This window comes from Myodes glareolus, chromosome 2 (genome assembly GCF_982192425.1).
Source record: "Myodes glareolus chromosome 2, mMyoGla1.1, whole genome shotgun sequence".
NCBI lineage: Eukaryota > Metazoa > Chordata > Mammalia > Rodentia > Cricetidae > Myodes > Myodes glareolus.
In genome coordinates this window covers 49,073,311-49,093,207 of record NC_142027.1, presented here as the reverse complement: position 1 = coordinate 49,093,207, position 19,897 = coordinate 49,073,311, and the positions used below count along the sequence as shown (strand labels likewise).

The 19,897-nt window shown below is 40.8% G+C and overlaps 1 protein-coding gene across 4 annotated transcripts in view; it reads right to left on the bottom strand.

The window, feature by feature from the left end:
* Positions 1 to 19,897, bottom strand: part of Lsamp (limbic system associated membrane protein) — a 2,072,304-nt gene that overhangs the window by 20,253 nt on the left and 2,032,154 nt on the right. For 2 of the 4 annotated variants that reach the window (XM_087900115.1, XM_048422483.3), the window contains 3 exons: positions 17,750 to 17,870; positions 17,159 to 17,307; positions 10,560 to 10,595 (listed from right to left, as the gene is read on the bottom strand). In XM_087900115.1, the coding sequence (XP_087756241.1) occupies positions 10,560 to 10,595; positions 17,159 to 17,307; positions 17,750 to 17,870 (306 nt within the window). The remainder of the gene's footprint in view (positions 1 to 10,559; positions 10,596 to 17,158; positions 17,308 to 17,749; positions 17,871 to 19,897) is intronic. The other 2 variants (XM_087900119.1, XM_048422485.3) reach the window with 1 other exon arrangement.

Here is a 19,897-nt window from a genome sequence, read left to right as displayed (position 1 = left end):
CCATTCTCCCTTTAGTCAGTGGCTCAAGCTGCCTGGCTGAGGGCAGTGCATGAGGAGCCCTTCAGTTGCGCGCCATCAGCTGCCAGTACTTCAAGCAGAAGGAAAAAGACAACGCTTCAGGCTCAAAGGAATAATCAGGGCAAGGTGCCCTTCGTGATGCATGGTCCAATGTGTTCTCAGGTAGTGACTTTCCTTATGCTAGTAAAGATGGCAAAGAAAGTGGCTCCCAGGATCCCGATGCCCACAACCTTCTCTGGTAACTACAGGGAAAGTCCTAAGAAAAGTTCTGATTGACTTGAGTCACGGGCTCAGCACTAACAAGGTACTCTGTTCAAGTCTGGATTATACATTTAAAACTGCATTATTTTGTCTATATTATGCACATTGCTTTTTAAATCCAGGAATTATGATAAATAATAATTTCAAGTATTTGGAATGCTTTGATGATTGTATGTATCTATGTAACATCCCTTAAAACAAGCTATAGAATGTGTTCCTTTCCCCACAAAGTTTCTCCTTTGCCTTGAACTTGAAAGGAGCAGGTTTTAATTTCTACTATTTTAAGTGTTCCTGGAATTCATATCATTATAAACATGCTACATGCTAAAAAATTAAATCTACGAAAAAATTTAAAAGCATTTTTTTTCCTGATTACTTGGCAGTTGGTTGGCAATATTCTAAGCTGACTGCACCCCTCCCCTACAAGTTTAGTTGGCAGGTATCACAAAATGAGACAAAAGAGAAGCCAGCATGGTTGAAGTCTAATTTCTCTAAGGACTGTGGCTTCCCAGTGTGAAGTGGAAAGGCAATAGAAGAGGCTTATATAGGCCTATGGACACCTCAGACCACAAGCTTGATGTACTGGTGACTCTTCCTGTAAGGTATCTGACAGCTCTGGGCTCTGGCCCGTGGATTGTTATAGAAATAAGTCTCATTTATCACTCACAGTGTGAACAGAGGACTTCAGTAAAATCAAGGCTGCTTTTTCAAATTCTGAGGATTCCATATTTACCCTGGTAGGTTTAATTTTTAATAATCAGTGAACTAAAGTGTTTCAGAACGCCCACAGGCTTACACGTGATAAAGGGTTCTCTGGGGTCTGTAATGTAGAAAAGGTATGTGTAAGATCAGAATGCTCACAAAGCAAGCACACTTGACACAGTTGTCAGTGGGAGCTTCTGGCCCGGCAGGTAGTTTTTCCTTTAAAGAGGTAACAAGTGTTTCTGGCCTTGTCCCTAGAATGCCCCAAATGGCACCTGTGGGCACCATCTTGGTCCTTAGCCTCTTGCTGTAGCAGAGGCCAGATAACTGCTTTATAACTACCCAGCCCAAACCCTCTTTAGTTGCTGATTCTATTAAGTTGTTAAAGCAGAAATAGAATCTAAGATCTATGCTTTAGACTACACATATTCTGTATATTTTAATGATTTTTGCCCCTTCATCTATTTGAATTGCTAAAAAAGGATTAAAAGCAAAGGTTTGGATGTATCTCTAGAGGGTTTTATTTTTCTCTTGTTCTGCCTCTTTTTGGTTTTACCCCCAGGTCTCTATTTCCAAGGTCTAAACTGTGAATTCCAGAATCATTTAAACATACATTTTAGGTTCAAAATCCTGAAGGATTCAATGTAAGCAATTTTTAATCCATGTAATGTCAGTTTTTCATTTTTGTATGTTTCAAAATCAAAAACATTTGAGTGCCGTGAAAGGAATAAGTAACTGGCCTGTGGAATTTGAATGCAGAGAGCATAAGTAAATCCGTGAGACTTCCTAGGTTTAAAAGTTCCTGAAAATAAGAAGATTAGGGATTTAAAAATGTTGGAGTGCTCTGTGCTCCCCATGCCTGTATCTGTGTGGTTAAACATGACAGTGCAGGCCTTGGTAACGGAAGTTCCGCCTCTGGTGCCTTCTGGTGGTTTTCTTCCTTGATCGCCAGAAAAACCTTAGTCACAAGGGTTCTGTGTCTACAAGTCCTTCCGTATACTCTTGCCACAGTTGACCACAAGTACAACATCCATCCAAACTTCTCCCAAACTTCCTAAAAACAAGGTTTGCAATCTGACATTCCTACAACTGAAAAGGCCAGACCCTACCATGAACTCTACAAGAAGCTGCAAGATTCCTCTGGATGCTCAGCTGGTAAGCAGACCCAGTGTACCCCAGACAATGAACCTCAGGCGATGCTACTGCCATAGAGCACACAGTACCTATGTTTGCCAAACATTCAGCCTGAGGTGATTTTTCTCATAACAAAGAGAAAATGTCTACTGTATCTTTTGTAACTCCTCCTTCTCTACACCTCTTCTTTCCTCCTTCTCTCCCTTCCTCCCTCTCTCTTTCCTTCCTTTCTTTCGTCCTTCCTTCCCTTTGTCTTCTTTCTAGTCAAATGCAAAAGAACAGAAGTAAGAAACTCAGGGAAATGCCTCCCTCACCCGAAGTTAAAAACCAAATGGACTTTATATTGACTACCTGTCAGTGAGGCTCTTTCTGGATTCTATACTTTTGTGTGTGCTGGGTTACTCTGCTTCTCAAATCCCTCTCCCCCTTTTTGCTGTCCAGCTTCTCTTCCGTGGGAAAGCATCCTTGACCTACTGACCTAAGGTGCCCAGTTCTATTTTCCTCAGCACCTTGCGCACACCCAAATATGGCAATTAACAGAGCTGACTTGGTTACCTAATCGTCTACACCACAGACTTTACCATGTGCTCCGTACACCTTCCTTGTGTAGACACTGTGCTTGACTTCCTGTGCATACCTCCTCCCAAAGGCCCAGCTCAGAACACATTCTAGGATAACATTTCTTTGAGTAAATCAATGGTGTCTTCATAACGTTATTGAAGGCCAAATTAACTTAGTTTGAGCCAAAAGTGTGTTTGATTGACAGTTATCAAGGAATGCTCTTTCTTGTGTTCCTAGTGAGTAGGCAGCTTAAGGAAGAGAAAATGTGAACTCTAAAAGGAACACTACAAAGCGAAAGCCAGAGCAAGTGGGGAGCACAGAGAAACCCACAGCCAGAGGATCAGAATGGGTGAGTTGAGCCTCTAGGGAATCATTCTCTCTTTTGCCCTCCGAAGCCTTTGGTGGCACACTTACCTGTGTTTCGGAACTCTGGGGAGATAATTTGAAAGTTCCCCAAGTTACAGGAGCTTGTGAATCAATAACAACGTTCAAGTTATTGCTTAGTATCTGCTCTCCAATCACTCCTTGCTTCCGAGCAATGAGAAGGCAAACCACACACGTAATTTCACCAAACAAACAAACAAACAAACAAACAAACCCCAAAGCATTGTCCAATGATCAAGCAAGTTTTCAACATATGACATGGCTGGGGATATTTGGAGCTATGTGAGGTAGAGCATCTGGGATAGCTAGAAAGGACACCCTAGGTACTGCTCTCTTCATCTGCCTCGAGTAGCCCCGCCCCTGTCCCATTCCCATCCCTGCTGAAAGGATGCTCTGCCTGCCCCCGGTGGGCAGTGGCAGAAGTCATGCTGGAAATGCAAGGTCCCTAAGAAGGACCAATGAGCAAGAAACTTTCCTATGAATTATCGTAAAGATAGCATATTGATGGTGCCGTGCAGGTGTCAAGTGTGCATACATGTTACAGGCATGTGGAATGGGTGTTTTTCTAGTGTTAGTGAAAAGCAGATTGGTGTAGTCACTATGGCAGCCTTGACTCCCCCATGTCCAATTAGAAAGCTGGATAAATGCTTGGAAGGTCCCTCCTCCCCCGATTCGTGGTGGTTATAAGCTGACAATTCTCAGCAGCGTCCCAGTGAGTAGTGGGCCGACTCCCCTCCTACATCTGGCACACAGGAACACCTTAAATTGGAATCCCATTCTCATTAATTCATGCTGCGCTCTGACTTGGCAGGCGTGTTTCCTCACAGCGGTGTGTGAGGGGAGATGTAAGGGGCGTGCTTTACCTTTCGTTTCTTCCATCAAAGTGCTCGTTTAATTTAATACCTACAAATAACTTCGGATGATGAAAGAGCATCGTGAGGAAAGAGGAACTGTGTAAAGAAGTTGTTACTAAGGTTAATTTGTATCCTGCCTCTTTAGAAATTGCTGTTTCCTTCAGAGAGATTCTACAGTGGCTCTCTGGTGTTTGCACGACAGTGACCAGTGTTGAGAGGTGACTGCTGCGACTCTCCAAACTTCTATTTTTGTTTGAAGGGAGTCCAAGAGAATATGTATATGTGAGTGCAAGATGAACCCGAAGAAAATGTAGAAATCGAGAAATACATATATGAGAATAAGAATGGCAGGTGACAGAGGGAGAGGGAACCAAGGGACAGACTAAAAATAAGGTCTATATTCAGGAGACTATGGTATGACGCTTCATCAAGGTCTGGGAACACACTGATACCTTAGTACTTGGAAGAGTATGTGTACATATTTCCTGTCTGGGTAGAGGGATGCTGAGGATTAAACCAAAGACCCATCGCACGCCAGACGAGCTCTCTATTACTGAGCCACTTGCTCATTCTTCTCCCTCCCCTTTCACCTCTCAGCGCTTTCTCTAAGGACTCTACCTCCACACTGTGTCCAAGAACCCAGAGAGAAGCTCCTAAAGAAAGGGTCTACTCCAGCTCTGCCTGCAATGCCGCTCACAGCACTTTCATGCTGATTAGCATGTGGGGAACACTAACGCAAGCCCTGCTGGGGTACACTCAGCAGACCAGAGGAGCCCATGCCAGCCTTTTCTGTCCATCCAGGACCCCAGTCTTCTCATTCTGTGTATGCCAACATTTTCCACTGCAAATCTCATTGAGCTCTTCGTAGGAGGCTTTGTTCCTTTTAATTAAAAAGACAAGACTGCCAATTACTTAAACTTAATCCCCAAATGTAATTGTTACTTTGAAAGATTCTTTTTTTTCCATAAAGCTCATGCAAGAGTAATATTTCCAACAAATTAAAATTTAGTGGAAGCTTGGATTTTCAAAAAAAAAAATCATTTTCAAATCCCAGCTGGTTCTGGAAATCAAAATAGCGCAGCAAGGCATAAGCAAAGGGATGAGACCAGGAAGGCTGACTGGGGTCCGCAGATCCAAACGAGAGGAATAAGAAAATAGGAAAGAAAAACTCCTAGTACTCAGAATTTCCCTTCCTGGAAATCGTGTTGTCGGGCCTTTAACCATTTAGCTTGAAGCCAAATGTAAATCCAGAGAGAAATAACACTGTGAAGATGCTGGTGGACGTTTCAGTAAGGTGGTGGGTACATCTCATAGAGATTCGTGCTAGCAGACTTTAGCAAGACTTGTTCAGTAAACAAATGAAGCAAAGAGGAGAAAGGCAGAGAGAAGAAATGGACACGGGAGTAAGACCTCACCATTCCGTGGCATTCAGTGACTTACTGATGCCACGTGACGTAACGGCACGGCTGCAATTGTCACTCACAAGTGAGGAAAATCGGAAGACTGTTGCTACCTATCCGAAGAGACCAGCGAAGAAGGTGTGCAGATTGTACCTTAATTGTTCTTTTGTGTGTTAACCGCAGCCATGAAACCCAATACGGACAAGTTCAACAGAGCCGTCATATATGGGCTGCCCATGCATGCTTCCCCATTGCTAGGGCATAAATTTGAATTCAGATTTCAACTGCAGCCAGTGGTAGTTCTGTGAGTGTGTTATGTCACGCTGCGTGAGTCTTCTCAGAAGAAATAAGAACCTTATTTCTTTCAGCCAATAGGCAGGGATAGACGTGTTTCAAAACTTAAAACTCCCTAGACACACTCCACTTATATCTTTGGCTCAGACAAATGGAATGTCCTTTGTCTTGTTGACTTTGGGATACTATGATGTGGTAGTGTGGTCGTCACTGAGAAGTAAGTGTGCCACACAGAAGAGAAGGGTAACATTTTGAGGATCCTCTTCAAGAATTTTATTCTGGTATGGGTAAAACCTAAGACAAAATCTTTCTGTTTTTCACTTGGCCTTGAAGTAGCTTTTATCTTAAACTTCTTAGCAGGGTGGGCACGTTAACTACGCTTGGGATTCACAATAATCAAACTACAAGGGAGCCCCACACAGGTCATGTTTATCTGATGCTCATGTTCACGTGGCATGAACATACCTCTCAGGATAGTGGTCTCAAAAACCACAGGAAAGATGTGCATCTGAATATGATTATTTGAAATTCAAAATGCTTTCTTTCTAGCATCCTTCTTCATATAGTATTTAAACTACCACTTTGAGCCTGTGGGCATGAAAAATACAATTTCTTTCCCATTTCACAGTTGGAAAAACTGAATTACAGAGAACAATGCTAGTAATTACCCATAATTAATAGAGGTGTTTGTGCAAATCAGTCTGAGTAAATGTGTGAAATTAGATGTAGTGATGCCAGACAGCCCTTTTCCTGTGTTTTTAAATGCTTTCATGCAAATCTCTGTGTTAGTCAAGCATACAAATATGACTTTCCAAAAAAAATGTATGGATAATAGAGTGACATGTATGTATGTATTGTAGTGTGTAAAACAAATTAGATGAATCACTGCAACATGTTAGATAGGTGCATATCTAATGAGCATTATGAATACATATATAATGTTGGTTAGTAATGTATTATATAAATCTATATATGGCTTGGGTTTAGTATGAGGTAGAGTGGATTTGAGCATACTTTGGGCATTAAAATGTGTGGGAAGACGTCAGTATCAATTTGTTATGATTATGGGGGTTGGTTAAGATAGTCCATACAAAAGAACTTAGAATGAATTGGTAAATGAGAAATACACTAAGTACGTTAGATATTATTGCTATTCTTTATATTACCAGTGCTGCACCAGATGAATGTGTTAGATTTAAAAGTTGATAGGGACATCTTCTCCTTGATTTCCAGCATGATATATTCAGAAAATAAATGAAAATGTGAGGGTTATCCAGCCATCTCTGCCGCATGAGATATATGCAGATTTTTTCCCCTCCTATTTTCCCTTCCATTCTCTTGGAACCCGATTTAAAGAACCCATGCACAGAAGCGTCCAGTAGGGGCAGATGCGCCTCTTTCTGTACTGGAGGTGGAGCCTAGCTGTTGGGCTCCCAGATTTGTTCCTAAGGACACCAGTCTCCTTTGGGGAGAAAACAAAGCAGGGTAACTTCAAATTCATGTAAACCTCGATTGTTCGCAGATTCGATTGTACATTTTTTTTTTAAACTTTAGTTTTGGGGAATTTGTTTTGTTTTCAGAGTGAACTTTTAGCTAGCTACATTAATCATGCAAACCCAGCCATGTGCAATATGTTTTTATCAATGGAAAAACAGGGACTGAATGGCAAGCAGCTGTGAACAAACCCAGCGCAATGCCTGAACCTGGAAGACAGTCTCAACAGTTCCCAGATCTACTTGCCACATGGGGTTAGTGATTGGAAAGGCTGTTCACTTGGGATAAATAATCAGATGAGAGACAAACAAATAAGACACATTCATTCCTGTTCTTTTAAAAAAAAATAGGCAGTGATTGGAGAAGGGTGGGCTGATAAAGTCCCGAGAGACACACGCTCAGGGGAAATTTTGCTTAGAAGCTGTAAAGACAAAAGAATGATGCTTGTCCTTGTCCTCCTGTCTTAAACTCGATTTTAACTTTCTAATGCTCGTTTCCTTGCCCCAGACTGAACCCATCCTCCTTCTCAATGCCAGGGCATCTTCCAATAAGATAAAAGGTTAAGCCCAAGTCGGCTGATGGGAGACACCACCACTGCCCAGGCTCACAGAAACCCCTGGAAATGGCTCGAGTCAAACAAAGTGAGAAAATTATCTCAGATATTTGGAGCTGACTCTTCCCTCATTTTATAATTCACTGGATTTTCTGCAGTGCTATAGTTGAGGTATTTATGCAAATATATGCAATTCAGGACTAATTTCAGAATGAATAAATCTAAATTAAAATTAATGGGGAAATCCAACTATCAGAAACAAATCAAGAAAGGAACACCATTTATTCTCCATATATATCATTAATAATTGATATTCTATTAATGTATAGATATATTAATTAGGGAACAGGAAAGCACCCTGCTTTTGCTGTTTTGGTTCATGTTTGACCCAGAGGTAACTGCATTGGAAAATTTCTATTTGGCCACAGGCAATATATTTTACCTTTGGTGTCACCCAGTATTGTGGTATCACTGCAGACAGGGCAATTCATTCCCTGAGGGCTACTGGTCGTTGGGACATGAGAGGATGAGAGGGGTGACCCTCTAATGGGAGGCAGTAAAGAAGAAGGCATTGTAATGAAAAGCATTATGGTTAGGGGGTGAAGTCCTCCTTTCTACTGAAGAGGGCAGACAGTGAGCAGCCTTTTTTGTGACTTTCAAGTCACCATGAGGAAATCAATTGGTCTAACATCCTTCAGGACATTTGCTTCAAACAACAAACACAAGACATGGTTAACACTTTGGGGATGGAAGCTAAGATCCCAAATAGACGATGACAATGTGTAATAGTTAATGAAATAGTGGAATCATACACAATAGTGGTGGCCACAGTAAGGTATGCTGTTATAGGTGTTTGAAGACTGATTGTCACTCTAAAGGCTTAGGCATTCTGTCATTGTCTTTTCTTTACACAGGAAGGTGCATTTCACATGGAAGGCCTTCTTGATTGGAAAGAGAAGGACTAAGTGATTGGGTTCCTAGGAAGGTGGTGCCCTTGCAAAGGACAGGGCATTTAAGAGAACCGGGCATTCTCCAGGGAACTCTCCCACCAGCTCTCCCATGTCTCCATGAACAGCTTTTCAATCCCTACTAGCAGAAGCCAAACGTATTAGTAAAAGATGAACTACATTTTCTAAAAACTATCTAAGAAAACTAACTACAGTCTACATACAACGCAAAATCAAGCGAGGGTCATTCTCCAATCAAGAATTCAGTATTTGGGAAGCAAAGTTCCACAGCATTCAACACAATCAGTCCCTCGATGAGACTGCTCTTCAATGTCTGGCAGCTGTCCGCTGTGAACAGTGTCTGGCATCCCTTTGTTCAGCCACAACGCATGATCAGATAGATATTTAAGTTTGTGCCTGCAGAGCCGCTGTCACAGAGACATTCGGAGTCATCCTGATACTATGCAGAGCTCATCTTGGACAGGGCATGACCTCTTCACAAATGTGATCCACGGAGGCAAGTGTGTGTGTGTGTATGTGTGTGTGTGTGTGTGTGTGTGTGTGTGTGTGTGTATGTTTATGGGTGTGTGTTTGGTTCCTTATCAAGATGTGTTTGCAAGATGCCAACAAGATAAAATGGTGTCAATCTCTGTGGCAACACTAGAAGCTTAATGTCTTAAAATAAGTGTGGCATGTCAGGAATTCAAGACGGAATATTTTCTACAAATGCTACACTTCCTGTCAAGTCTGAAAAGCAGGCACACTCTAACAGTTTTATTTTTAGTGGCCAGGGTAAGGAACAGCTTTCATTAATGCTTAAGGGAAGTTTTCCTATTCAACAGAGTTTTAAGTTGTATTCTAAAATAGTCTAGACTGCTCTTAAAATTTATTAAGCTGTCTTGTCCACTCTAGAAACCTTCTACTACTCATTGTAAATACAATTAAAGCAAGCTTGCATATATGTGAAGGCATACATATGCACAACATTACATTATTGACAATCTGAAGATCTCCTGCTCTGAATTTCAGTTTGGACAAGTTAATGAAACACGATCCATCTTCAAATTTATGAAACAGCAGCTTTCTTCCTATAATTCTGAGCACATTTTCCTTATAGTGTGTATGATAATCTTATTTAATTGGATTTATTTTTTTCCACACTAGGTCCTGCATGGCCTAGTTTCCTTTTTTTTTTTTTTTTTTTCTCTCACGACTTTGAGTGTTATTTGAAAATCACTTTTCTGGGATTTAATTTCAATGGTAGGTTGGTTTCACTTCAATTCTTTTGTATTATTTTAATTTTATTTGCCAATTTGCCTTTAAATACCCTTAAGCTAGAAAGTTGTGGCTGTGACTTTGCATCTAAATGTGATGTAGGAGGCAAAAATTGAATTTGAATATGTAGAAAGTTTTGTGAGAAGAATACAGAGTGGTTATTTTATAAATTGTTATTCGTGTTTTCTAAAGCATGTGTGTTTAAATGGTAAAACATGCAAGGTGTTCAAGAGTTTAGGAAAAAGCAGTGTTCATGTAATTGTGTTGTGTTTAGTCTTTGGGAAAATACATTTTACAAGCAACTCCAATAACTGTAGGTTCAGAGTCTTTAAACATTTGTGTTTTGGGGTGGCCAGTAGGATCTTTAATGGGCATTCTTTTTGTAGGTCAAAGAGTTACAGCCAGCACACAGGCAGCTATGTTCCCAGTATGGAAGCTCTTAGAGACCTGTAATACATACAGATCGAAATGCATTATTCCCTCTCTGTCTGACTTGAAGTTAAGTCAGGGACACATCTGTTACTCTCCACAGATTGTCTTGTTTTGCAGCATTTAAGGGGAAATGATAACTTCTAATAAATGTGGATTTTGAGTATGTGGCTTCCTCTTTTGCCTTTTTTTGCATATTACATGTTGGAGAATGACCCAGGAACAGAACTACAGTGATAAAAATCATACTGACCTTGAATGGGGTGGGGGACTGTGGGTAAAACACGCTCTAAAGGGGAAGAATGGTAAACATCATGGAGTGTTTAAATACACACAATTCTCAAGGCTGATTGCTCAAACAATTACAGAACAGGAATTTCCATGCCTATAGAATTTTATCTCCCATGTGGTATCTATTTGTTCTTCCTGCTAGATATCAAAGACAAATATCAATGAAATTATAAATATAACTCCCCCCCTTTTTTTAAAGCAAGAATAAGGAGCCAGCATAGAGGTAGTAACTGTCTATATAGGGTCCTTTCCTCTGCTAGAAAATCCAACACTGAGATGTTATCTTTTCAGGAAAAGGGAGCCAAACAGATTATATAAGTTATAAAATCTTTCTTGGTCCTGTTCTTGTCTCTGGCTCCTGATAGGTGGAACTATGGCAGCTACCATCTGTCTCCTCTCCCTTATCCCATAACTTTTATCAGCTTTATTTATCCAAGCACCTAGCAAACTTATTTTGGGAAGCACTAGCTCACCTTTTCTCTCCTGGGTTTTATTTACATACATCCATGCCAGAGGAAGAAGACTCCCCAGTAAAACGTTTCTTGAAATGATAATGTTTTATCTTTAGTCCGTCTCTTAATCCTACTCCTCGCTATAACCCAGTCTCCTCTGAAATTTGATTCACCAGTCAAACTTTGATGATACATCCAGTTAAATAATAGCAAGTATTCTCCTTTGAGCACTGGGGGCTCGGTATGTAAGTTTCTCACTTGCGTGGTCCCGTACCTGGTCTTCCTATCAGTTAAAGATACTGGTGGAATTTAGGTTCTAGAGCACCTTCCACACTTCTCATTAATATTCTTGGTTTGACTCTAAATTCTCCCCGAGGCTCTTTCAACAAGGTAGAATAATGTGTCAGGGTTCACTCCTCCTCAACTCCTAACTGTATAGCAGAACTCAATTAGTGTTCTTTCTCACACCATTCTTTCTAGAAGTTCATTTAAATAAGGATAAAAGTCAAATGAAAATCAGTCCATACCAAACCATTGAGAAATAAGCACTTTCATGTTTGTTCTGCCTTCCACCTCTAACTGTAAGATCAGTAAGGAGAAGTTGGTGTTTCCTGGTCTTCAGGTCTCTCATAAATCTGGCCATTGAGAAAAGTCCCAGGTGTCTTACACAGTGTACCCTCTAGATTAGCTGAAAGTTGCTCGTTAAATATGAAAGCCTCCTCAGTGTATTAAGATATAACAGGTCAATAATATTCAGAGAACAGTTGGGCCTTAGTTATACAAGTGCCAAGTAGAAAAAAATGATTTAAACCTTCACTGCATATTTGCTATTTAGTTTCCAGCTTTGAAAATAAATGGCTGAGCTGCTTTCAGCATTTATGCAGCAGTTGGAGACCACTGTCCCATATATAGCCTCTCTACTGCATTTTATTTTATTTTATTATTGCTATTATTATTCAGAGTGTTTAAGTGATTTAGCTTAATATTTTCCCATCACACTGTTCACAGCTGGACCAATGCACTCTGCCCTGATTTTCACAAGAGGGTTTCTATTCCTAAACCTTGCTACTTCCCTCCGTTGCCTTTTACAATTGCTTCTCAGCTTGTGATTGCCATCTTAGCCCCACCCCTTCTCACCATTTTAGGCTTATCACGCCTCATTAGTTAGTCTTGTTTCTTCATTCTATCCTTTTGGCTTATCTGCTCTTAGATGCTTTCTCATTCCTGATTTTTTTTTTTATCCTCACTCTTCCCACTCTTGTTCCTACTAATGTTTTAAAGTTTACAATCGGATTTAAGGACTCTCCTAAGAGTGAACTGCAAAGCGATGCAGACACCGAATAGAAGCAAAGCAAAACAAGACAAAAATAAAGAAAGAAAATTTTACACTATTGGTTTTCAAAAACAGGAAAGCACAGGCATCTTGGGGCTTAGTTTCTACCTTGGATTTGGATGCTCAAGGTCAAAACAGTTCAGCAGCTGAGAGGAAGAGTTTAGTGACAGATTGTACTGTGGACCCTAGAAGAACAGGCTGGGGCTTTATGCATGGTCCTTAACTCTGGGCTTTGCTTTTCTATTGGTTGACTCTTCTGTATATCTCAAGAAAAAACTATATGAATACTGTTTCACAAGGAAGCACCAGGAAGATAAAAGCTGGAATGGCAAGCAATTGTGTTTATATCAAAACAATTTGTTAACTCAGATTATGTTTTATTATGAATATCACACAAGTCTTCCTGGAACTCAGCTCTTTTGATGCCTATTTTTTTTTTAAAAAAAAATAAAGCATAAAAAGCCATCCAGATGTGCATTCGCTTCCTTTTGTGGAGACAGAGAGTCATTGAACGAGTCACTGTCTATTGTTTTATACTGTTGGAGTTACAGCTCAACAATAGGGTGTTTTATTATGAGGTATCTGTATGACTCTAGTGAAGGAGCATCCTATGTCTTAACTACCATCAAAAAGTGATGTGCCTTCAACACCAAACTCCCAAAATAACAGCTTAGAATGTTTTCTGTAATATAAGGGACGGCTGTCACTGTGAAGATTCGCTGTAGCCATGGACGACTTGGGTAGCTTTTAAAATCTAGTGAAAAGTTAAATGAACGAAACACCCCTGCACATTGGTGCATAATAGGCCAGTGTAGATGTCTTTATATTTTTAGCCATTTATGTTCAATCAATAATCTTGATACCTTAGTAATCCAATAGAACTTCCCTTTAACATGAAAACAAGCCACTCACCTGGAATGTTAGTTGAGAATCTCAACATTTCAAAGATATTTCTAGTCTAGGAAAGAGTGGACCCAGACCGATGGGGTTTAGGGGTCGTGGGAGTGAGAGAGGAAAGAAGGATATTTTTTTCTACCGTGAAAGAACAGAACAGTGTCAGGAGAAGCGCTTTGCAGTGTGAAGAGGAAGAGATTAGGTGTTTCTTCACCTCCACATCACAAGCTGTAGATCCTGACATTTTTGTCTATATAAATAAAGAACATGTCGATTTAGAAACTGGCCTCTGGAAACATTAGGCTCACATTGAAATCTCAAACTCAGCTTGTATATAACTTTGTTTCACTGATTTCATAATTGCTGTGCCGTAGGGAACCATGGGAACTTAATGAGACTGTCCTTAAGTGAGAAGCATGTGAAGCAAGCACTCGACGTACGCCTCCCTCAGGAAGAATTAATCACACTCAAACCATTGCCCTTATTTTTTCCTCCTTATCCATTCTGCTAATGGAAACTTAAGGGAAGCACCGAGACAAGGGACAGCCATCATCCTGGGGGTAAAACTCAGTTACCAGAGCAAGAACACTGAGCTGGTCCCTATGTGGACTACAAAACTTCTCGTGGTATCCGAAGAAATTTGTCTTCATTTATGACATAAACACTGCTCTCTCCTGTTAGACTAAGGAGCTGAATCCCAGTTCATGCACATTGTGCCACTATATTCACGCATTTATAAAGATGTGAAATGTACCACTTAGTTCAGGCATGAAGAAAAATACCTAAAAGGAATTATTCACACTAAATATATACACACTAAAGTAGTCTCTGGCAGAATACTGGCATGTGTGCAGACCAAGAACAAATGAAAGAGAAATGCTTCCACAGGCTCAGGGAGAAATATTTTAAACACAACGTCTTCTTGCACTGCCATTCAGTTATTTTGACCCCTCTGGAGATGTGAATAGGGAGTGGAGCAGCATTCATATATATGTTGCTGAGGACAAGGGATGGCAAATTGACACTGCAGAAGTCAGCATGTCACTGCAGTGGACGGGGCAGGAAATGTGCTGACCCACCAGCGAGGAGGAATAATCATGAACTCAGGGACTCTGGCTCGAGGTCTCTACCTGCTGCTGTCTCTGGCTCCAGCAGCTCACCAGCTGCTGTATCTGCCCTGGCATAGCTTGGTCAGCAGAGCACCCTGCTGCCCACACAATGTTTCTGTCAGAGCCTCTGGCTACCCATACTCCTCCTGACACTGCTGGGTGGAGAAGGAACAGCCATCGTCTTACAGGGGCCTTTCTGTCCCTTCCCCTTTAATCTCACCCGCTTTGAACTGAAGAATGGGTAATCTTACAGTCTGAAGAATGGGCAAATCTACATACACATGCTCCTTGTTTCTTTTCTTTCTTTCCTTCTCCTTTATTCATCCATCTGATCCTTCTTTCTTTGCCTTCTTTTTCCCCGTCTCTTTCTTCTTTTGCTTAGTTTTTGATTTTTGCAAACTGGGCCACAGTAAAGCCCCACCTTCAAGGTTCTAGCTTCGCAGGTTGTAATGACATGCTTCCTGAATCTAACTGATGCAACTGAGGTGGGCCTGAAGGCATGCTGTTCTCATTGCAAAAGACATGCAACTTTTCCCTTTGAAGTTCCTAACTGGGTTTTAGGTCTAAGAATCAGAGTTGCTGGTTGCCTAATTTTCTACATTGTCAATAACTCTGTTCTCTTCAAAACCTAATGTCCTTTCATTGGTCCCTAGTAAGTACACGACCTCTCAACTTGATCACTGTGGGGAAACAATCCAAAACCAAGGTGAAGGCTTATGCTGTGTACACTAAATGCAGCCATGTGTTGGTAAATGCAAAACTAGCATTATGCATGATGCTGCGTAGAGGGCAGTATGGGACCACTGGGAAGATGGCCACCAATGATTTGCAGCATTGCATACTTTATAATTGAGGATGATGTCCCCAAATCATGACAATCTTTATGATATGAAATATTTGACCAATTCCCTGATTCTCTGTTTAAAACTGAAATTCCCTAAGATTCTAGATATTTCTTAATTTTATCATGCTAAGTCTTTTTATGGGTCACTAGGATGTGGCATTCCCTTTTCACTAGCCCTACAAGTGTCTCCGCTCTCTGTGACTCAACCCTTGCTCTGTCTCTCTGCTGTGAGCATTCTCTCCTCAATTTTTCCTTCCCCAGCCTAAGGCTATGCTTTATTTGTTACTTGAACTATACAAGTCTCAAGCTTTTCTTATTCTCTGTGGGATGGGAAAAATAGACCTTAATGTGATATGTCATTGTTCATTCTTCTAAATAATTGGGTTGTAATATTTTCTAGTTTTTGATCCCCTAAAAAACTTTTCTTATCTGTATGATATTCTACTTCAGCAGGTTTCTCTAGATTCTTCAGAATCTCAGATTCATCATTGCAGCTGCGGTTTGCCTATACCTTTGGATTTTTTTGTGTTAGGGAGGAACGAAGTAACTACATTTCTTAATCTGTAGCTTCCTGAATGTCTGGTGGGAATTCATGCCTCCAGTTGGAGCAAAAGACTATGTACATTTAGTCTTTAGAGACAAGTAAACAGGATATGAGTATCCAGCTTCCCACAGATGTATCGTTTGATCTATAGCTCATCAAACAATCACAGATCGAAGCAAGTGGGGGGGAGTTAGTTGAGAAAGAGAAAGCTAAGGCTCCATTAGTTCGTGGCTGTTGTTTTCCTAAGTGGTGCTAGCTCTCCAGCAGTTTTCAAAGAGTTTTGATACTGTCTTTCAAGAGAACTCTTACTTAAATTGATTTTTTTCTTTAAGGCTCACCTAAATTGAATACAACAAGATGAAGACATCTTTCCTAGCTATGGTATTTTTTTTTCTAATTGAGCACATATAGAGGGGGAAAACAAGCTTTTAGTGTTTTTTTTTTGTTATCTTAAAGTAATAATAAAGCTTCAAAGTGTTTTCTATTTAATCTAAGTGAATTTGGAGCTCAGAAGGCTAACCATTTGTCATACTTATTCTGATAAATAAAGAGTCCATGTTCCACACAGTGTCTTTTTTCTGTGATCCTATTCAGTAAAACTCTGCATCCCTTGGGGCATTTGAATCTGGAATTATAGCTACCTGACTGAAAAGGCTGAGGAGTTAGAGACCTGACTAAACATACTGCCAGTGACCAAGACTCCTTGGCAGGGATCCCTTAACATTCGCACCTTTGAAAAAGCTGATTGCTTCTCAGCCATCTTTCAGGATCTTCTCTGCTTTTCAGAGACCCGCCCTTTCCCACGGTTCTACCTCTGCTGCCAATGATGTATCAGGCAGGTCCTTGCTGTCATAGGGAAATTGTCCTGCAACCTCCTCTCTTTCACGTTTATATTGGGCTTTAATCATTCATTCTACCCTGGCTCTGTGTCAGTAAAATCACTTGATTTTTCCAGATTCTCATTTTCCTAGGGCTTTCTTCACTCTCACTGAGTATTTCTTTTTCCGGGGACTCTTGCTGCTGGCATAGACTAACAGCCATCTATTTCCTGGCCCTTAAATTACCCCAGTTTCTTAAAGAGGAGGCCACAAAAGAAATATATGTCCTTTGAATATTCTTAAAGAGTAACTAGCCAACCACGGCAAAAATGAAAGCAAGAGACACAGATGAAAAACTGGGCAGTTTTCCAAAGCAAGGGAGTACAGAGAGGAGTTCTTCCCCTTTGGAAATGTTGTTCGCTGAGACCAGGAGCCTCCATTCTGGTTTCAACAGGAGTGTTCTTATATTTGCATAGGTTTACTTTTAAGGAATGAGGGATGGTTTCAAGTCAAAGCAGGGGAACCCTGTAACTTGCACCGAGCCAGGCTCTGTTTTGACATACTTACTGAAAAGGACTAGGCTGGCATTGGTGACGCCCAGCTTGTTGGCAGCCACGCAGGTGTAGTTGCCATAGTGCTCCTCGGTGACATTGGTCACCGTCAGGGAGGACTGGCCCTCCGTGCTCTTAATCTCAAGGCCATTCGCACTGTTTATCCTAAGAGGAACAAATAGAAGAGTTAAAAGGGACAGGGATAAGGGGTGTGGCTTAGTGGTTTCTTCTTTTACACTGGAGTGTTTTAAAAAGAGGAGAGTCAATAGAGGCTTGTTTTCTTTCCTCGGTTACTCATTGTAATCAAGTTCTCTTATCAGAACTGATGTCCATCCACCGAGAAGACATAGCAGTGGCTGAGTTCCATTAAAACTAAATTTCTACTACATCCAAGAAAAATATATAGGTGGAAATTATCAGCTGGACAATATTTTTCACATTTAAGTTTATCTGAGAGCTTTTGGGTTCCGCTTTTGGGTGATGTAATAAAGGAGAAGTTGAAAAGGGAAAAGCACAAAATTGTGGAGGACTGAGGTCTTGCCACGAGGCTCTGGGAGACTTTGAGATCATAATTTGGAACTTGGGCCATCGAGAGTGTGGTACATACCTGGTGTCATCCCGGTACCACTCAAAGTCAGGCGCAGGCACTGCTGAGGCCTCACATTTGAGGGAAGCTTGCCGTCCTGTGGTGGCTTCATTGCTCTTGGACTCCGTGATGGTGGGCGGATCTGTAGTAAGGGCAGAGAGAGAGGTTTATTATGTGAGGGGCAAAGGATGCTCCAGGGACAAATGGCAGCAGCGAGAGAAGCTTTAGGAAGAATGGGTTCACAGGTTCGTATGAGAGCTTGAGAAGGCTCTAGAACTGCAACCTTGGATAAAGTTAGAAGAAGTATCTGGTTGGAGAGAGTCAGGAAAGCGATTTTGTGAAAGCATCTTTGATATGCCTCATGAGCAGGTAAAGGGGACTGGTCACCAGCAAGCTAAGGCGAAGTGGAAAATGATGGATGGAAAGGGGAGTCGGCTTATATAATGGTACACTTTTTATAATAGCATTTTATGGGAATGAAACCCAAGGTTTCTTTTTCTTTTCCCTTCCTCCTCAATCATTCCAATAGCTGTTTTTATTATTTGTGATATTTTTTTTTCTGGAAGTGGTGAAACCAAAGAATTTTTTATGATTAAGTCTTTAGATTATATGTATGCATGCATGTATCTGCATGGGCATGTATATATGATGTATAGATGAGTTGAGTGCTGGAGCCAGTGGAATTCAGAAAGTGTACTGCATAGTCTAAGATGCAGCTGTAAGCTGCTGTGAGCCATCCATCATGGATGCTCAGAAACTGAACTCAGGGCCTCCCCAGGAGCTGTGCATGGACTTAGTCACTGGGAAAGTATCTCGTTTGGCCATTTTCTTTTTCTCATTGCTATTATTACTCTAGCTAGAGATGGCTTTGAGGGGTCTATTAAAATAAGAGGGTTAAACTGCTCCCAACCGAAAACTTTGCCCTATGTTTTCAAAGTACTCCAGAATGTAAAAAGCAAAGAAACTACCATGGGTCATTGTTTTGATCTTTGCCCCAGGTGTTCCCTTCTGTAACTCTGTAGGAACTAAGCAAATTTGGCTTTGATTTATGGTTTGCAATATGATATGCCTCACAGTGCACAAAAGACCTGCTCTCGTCAGGCCTTCACTCTCACTGGCAGTTCAATATTGATTGGTATTTTTTTTTTGCCTTTGACTGTGCCTAACAAAACTATAATTGACTTGAGATGATTTAAAAAACCTTATCTGATAGTCTAATTTGATATGATTCTCTAAATAGTCCTACTAAGATGAGAAAAGGTAAGATGGGAGACATGACCTCCTGGGTCCGGGACTGTTTTAAGCCTGTGTGAATTTTGAGAAAAATGTTTTTCCTGGTCAGGGGGTTTGGATCAGCCAAGAAACCTCTCGGCTTTTAGACATGAATACCTGAGTTTGATTCCAAACCCCCAGGTAAAAATGCACACCACAGCAAGAGCTCATAATCCAGCCTCACTGGTGAGTTCCAGGCCAAGTAAAGGAATCTGATGGCATCCCTGGAGATGACACTTGAAGCTGTCCTAACACTTGAAGTTAGGCCCCCACCTATATATGCACACACACACACACACACACACACACACACACCACAGGTGAGAGAGAGAGAGAGAGACATGCTTCTCTCTGTCTGAGAGACACATAAAAGAGAGATTTTTTTCAAGCAAAAGGTTATTTCCAGGAAATAGTAACTTAGCTCTGTGTGGGTAGAAAAGCAAGTCCAAGCACCATTCAATAGGCTCAGCTTTTGTGGAGAAAAAAAATTAATAAAATAATCTTTTCCATATACAACTCATTCAAATTTTTGGTCTATACTTTTTCTGATTTTCTTCTACAGTTTGAGAATCCATTTTAAAGGTCTCTGTCTACACAAACTCAGCCTGAGTTAGTCATGCACACAAACAAGCATCAGGGCAGTGTGCAGTTTCCTTCCATCTCATTTTATCACCAGCATGGAATCTTTTTCTCACTCAGAGAGAACGGAGTAAGAGTGTAGTTGGATCATGCTGTCAAACTGTATGCGAACAACAGGCCAAGGCATTGCTATTGTTGGCAATGTTTTGATTTAGACTTAGCTATTCATTTTCTTATAGGCACAAAATGGGAAGATGAGATATTAAAAAGCTAAATGGAAGAACAATAATGACAAAAACCTGGACTGAAAGTAAGGGT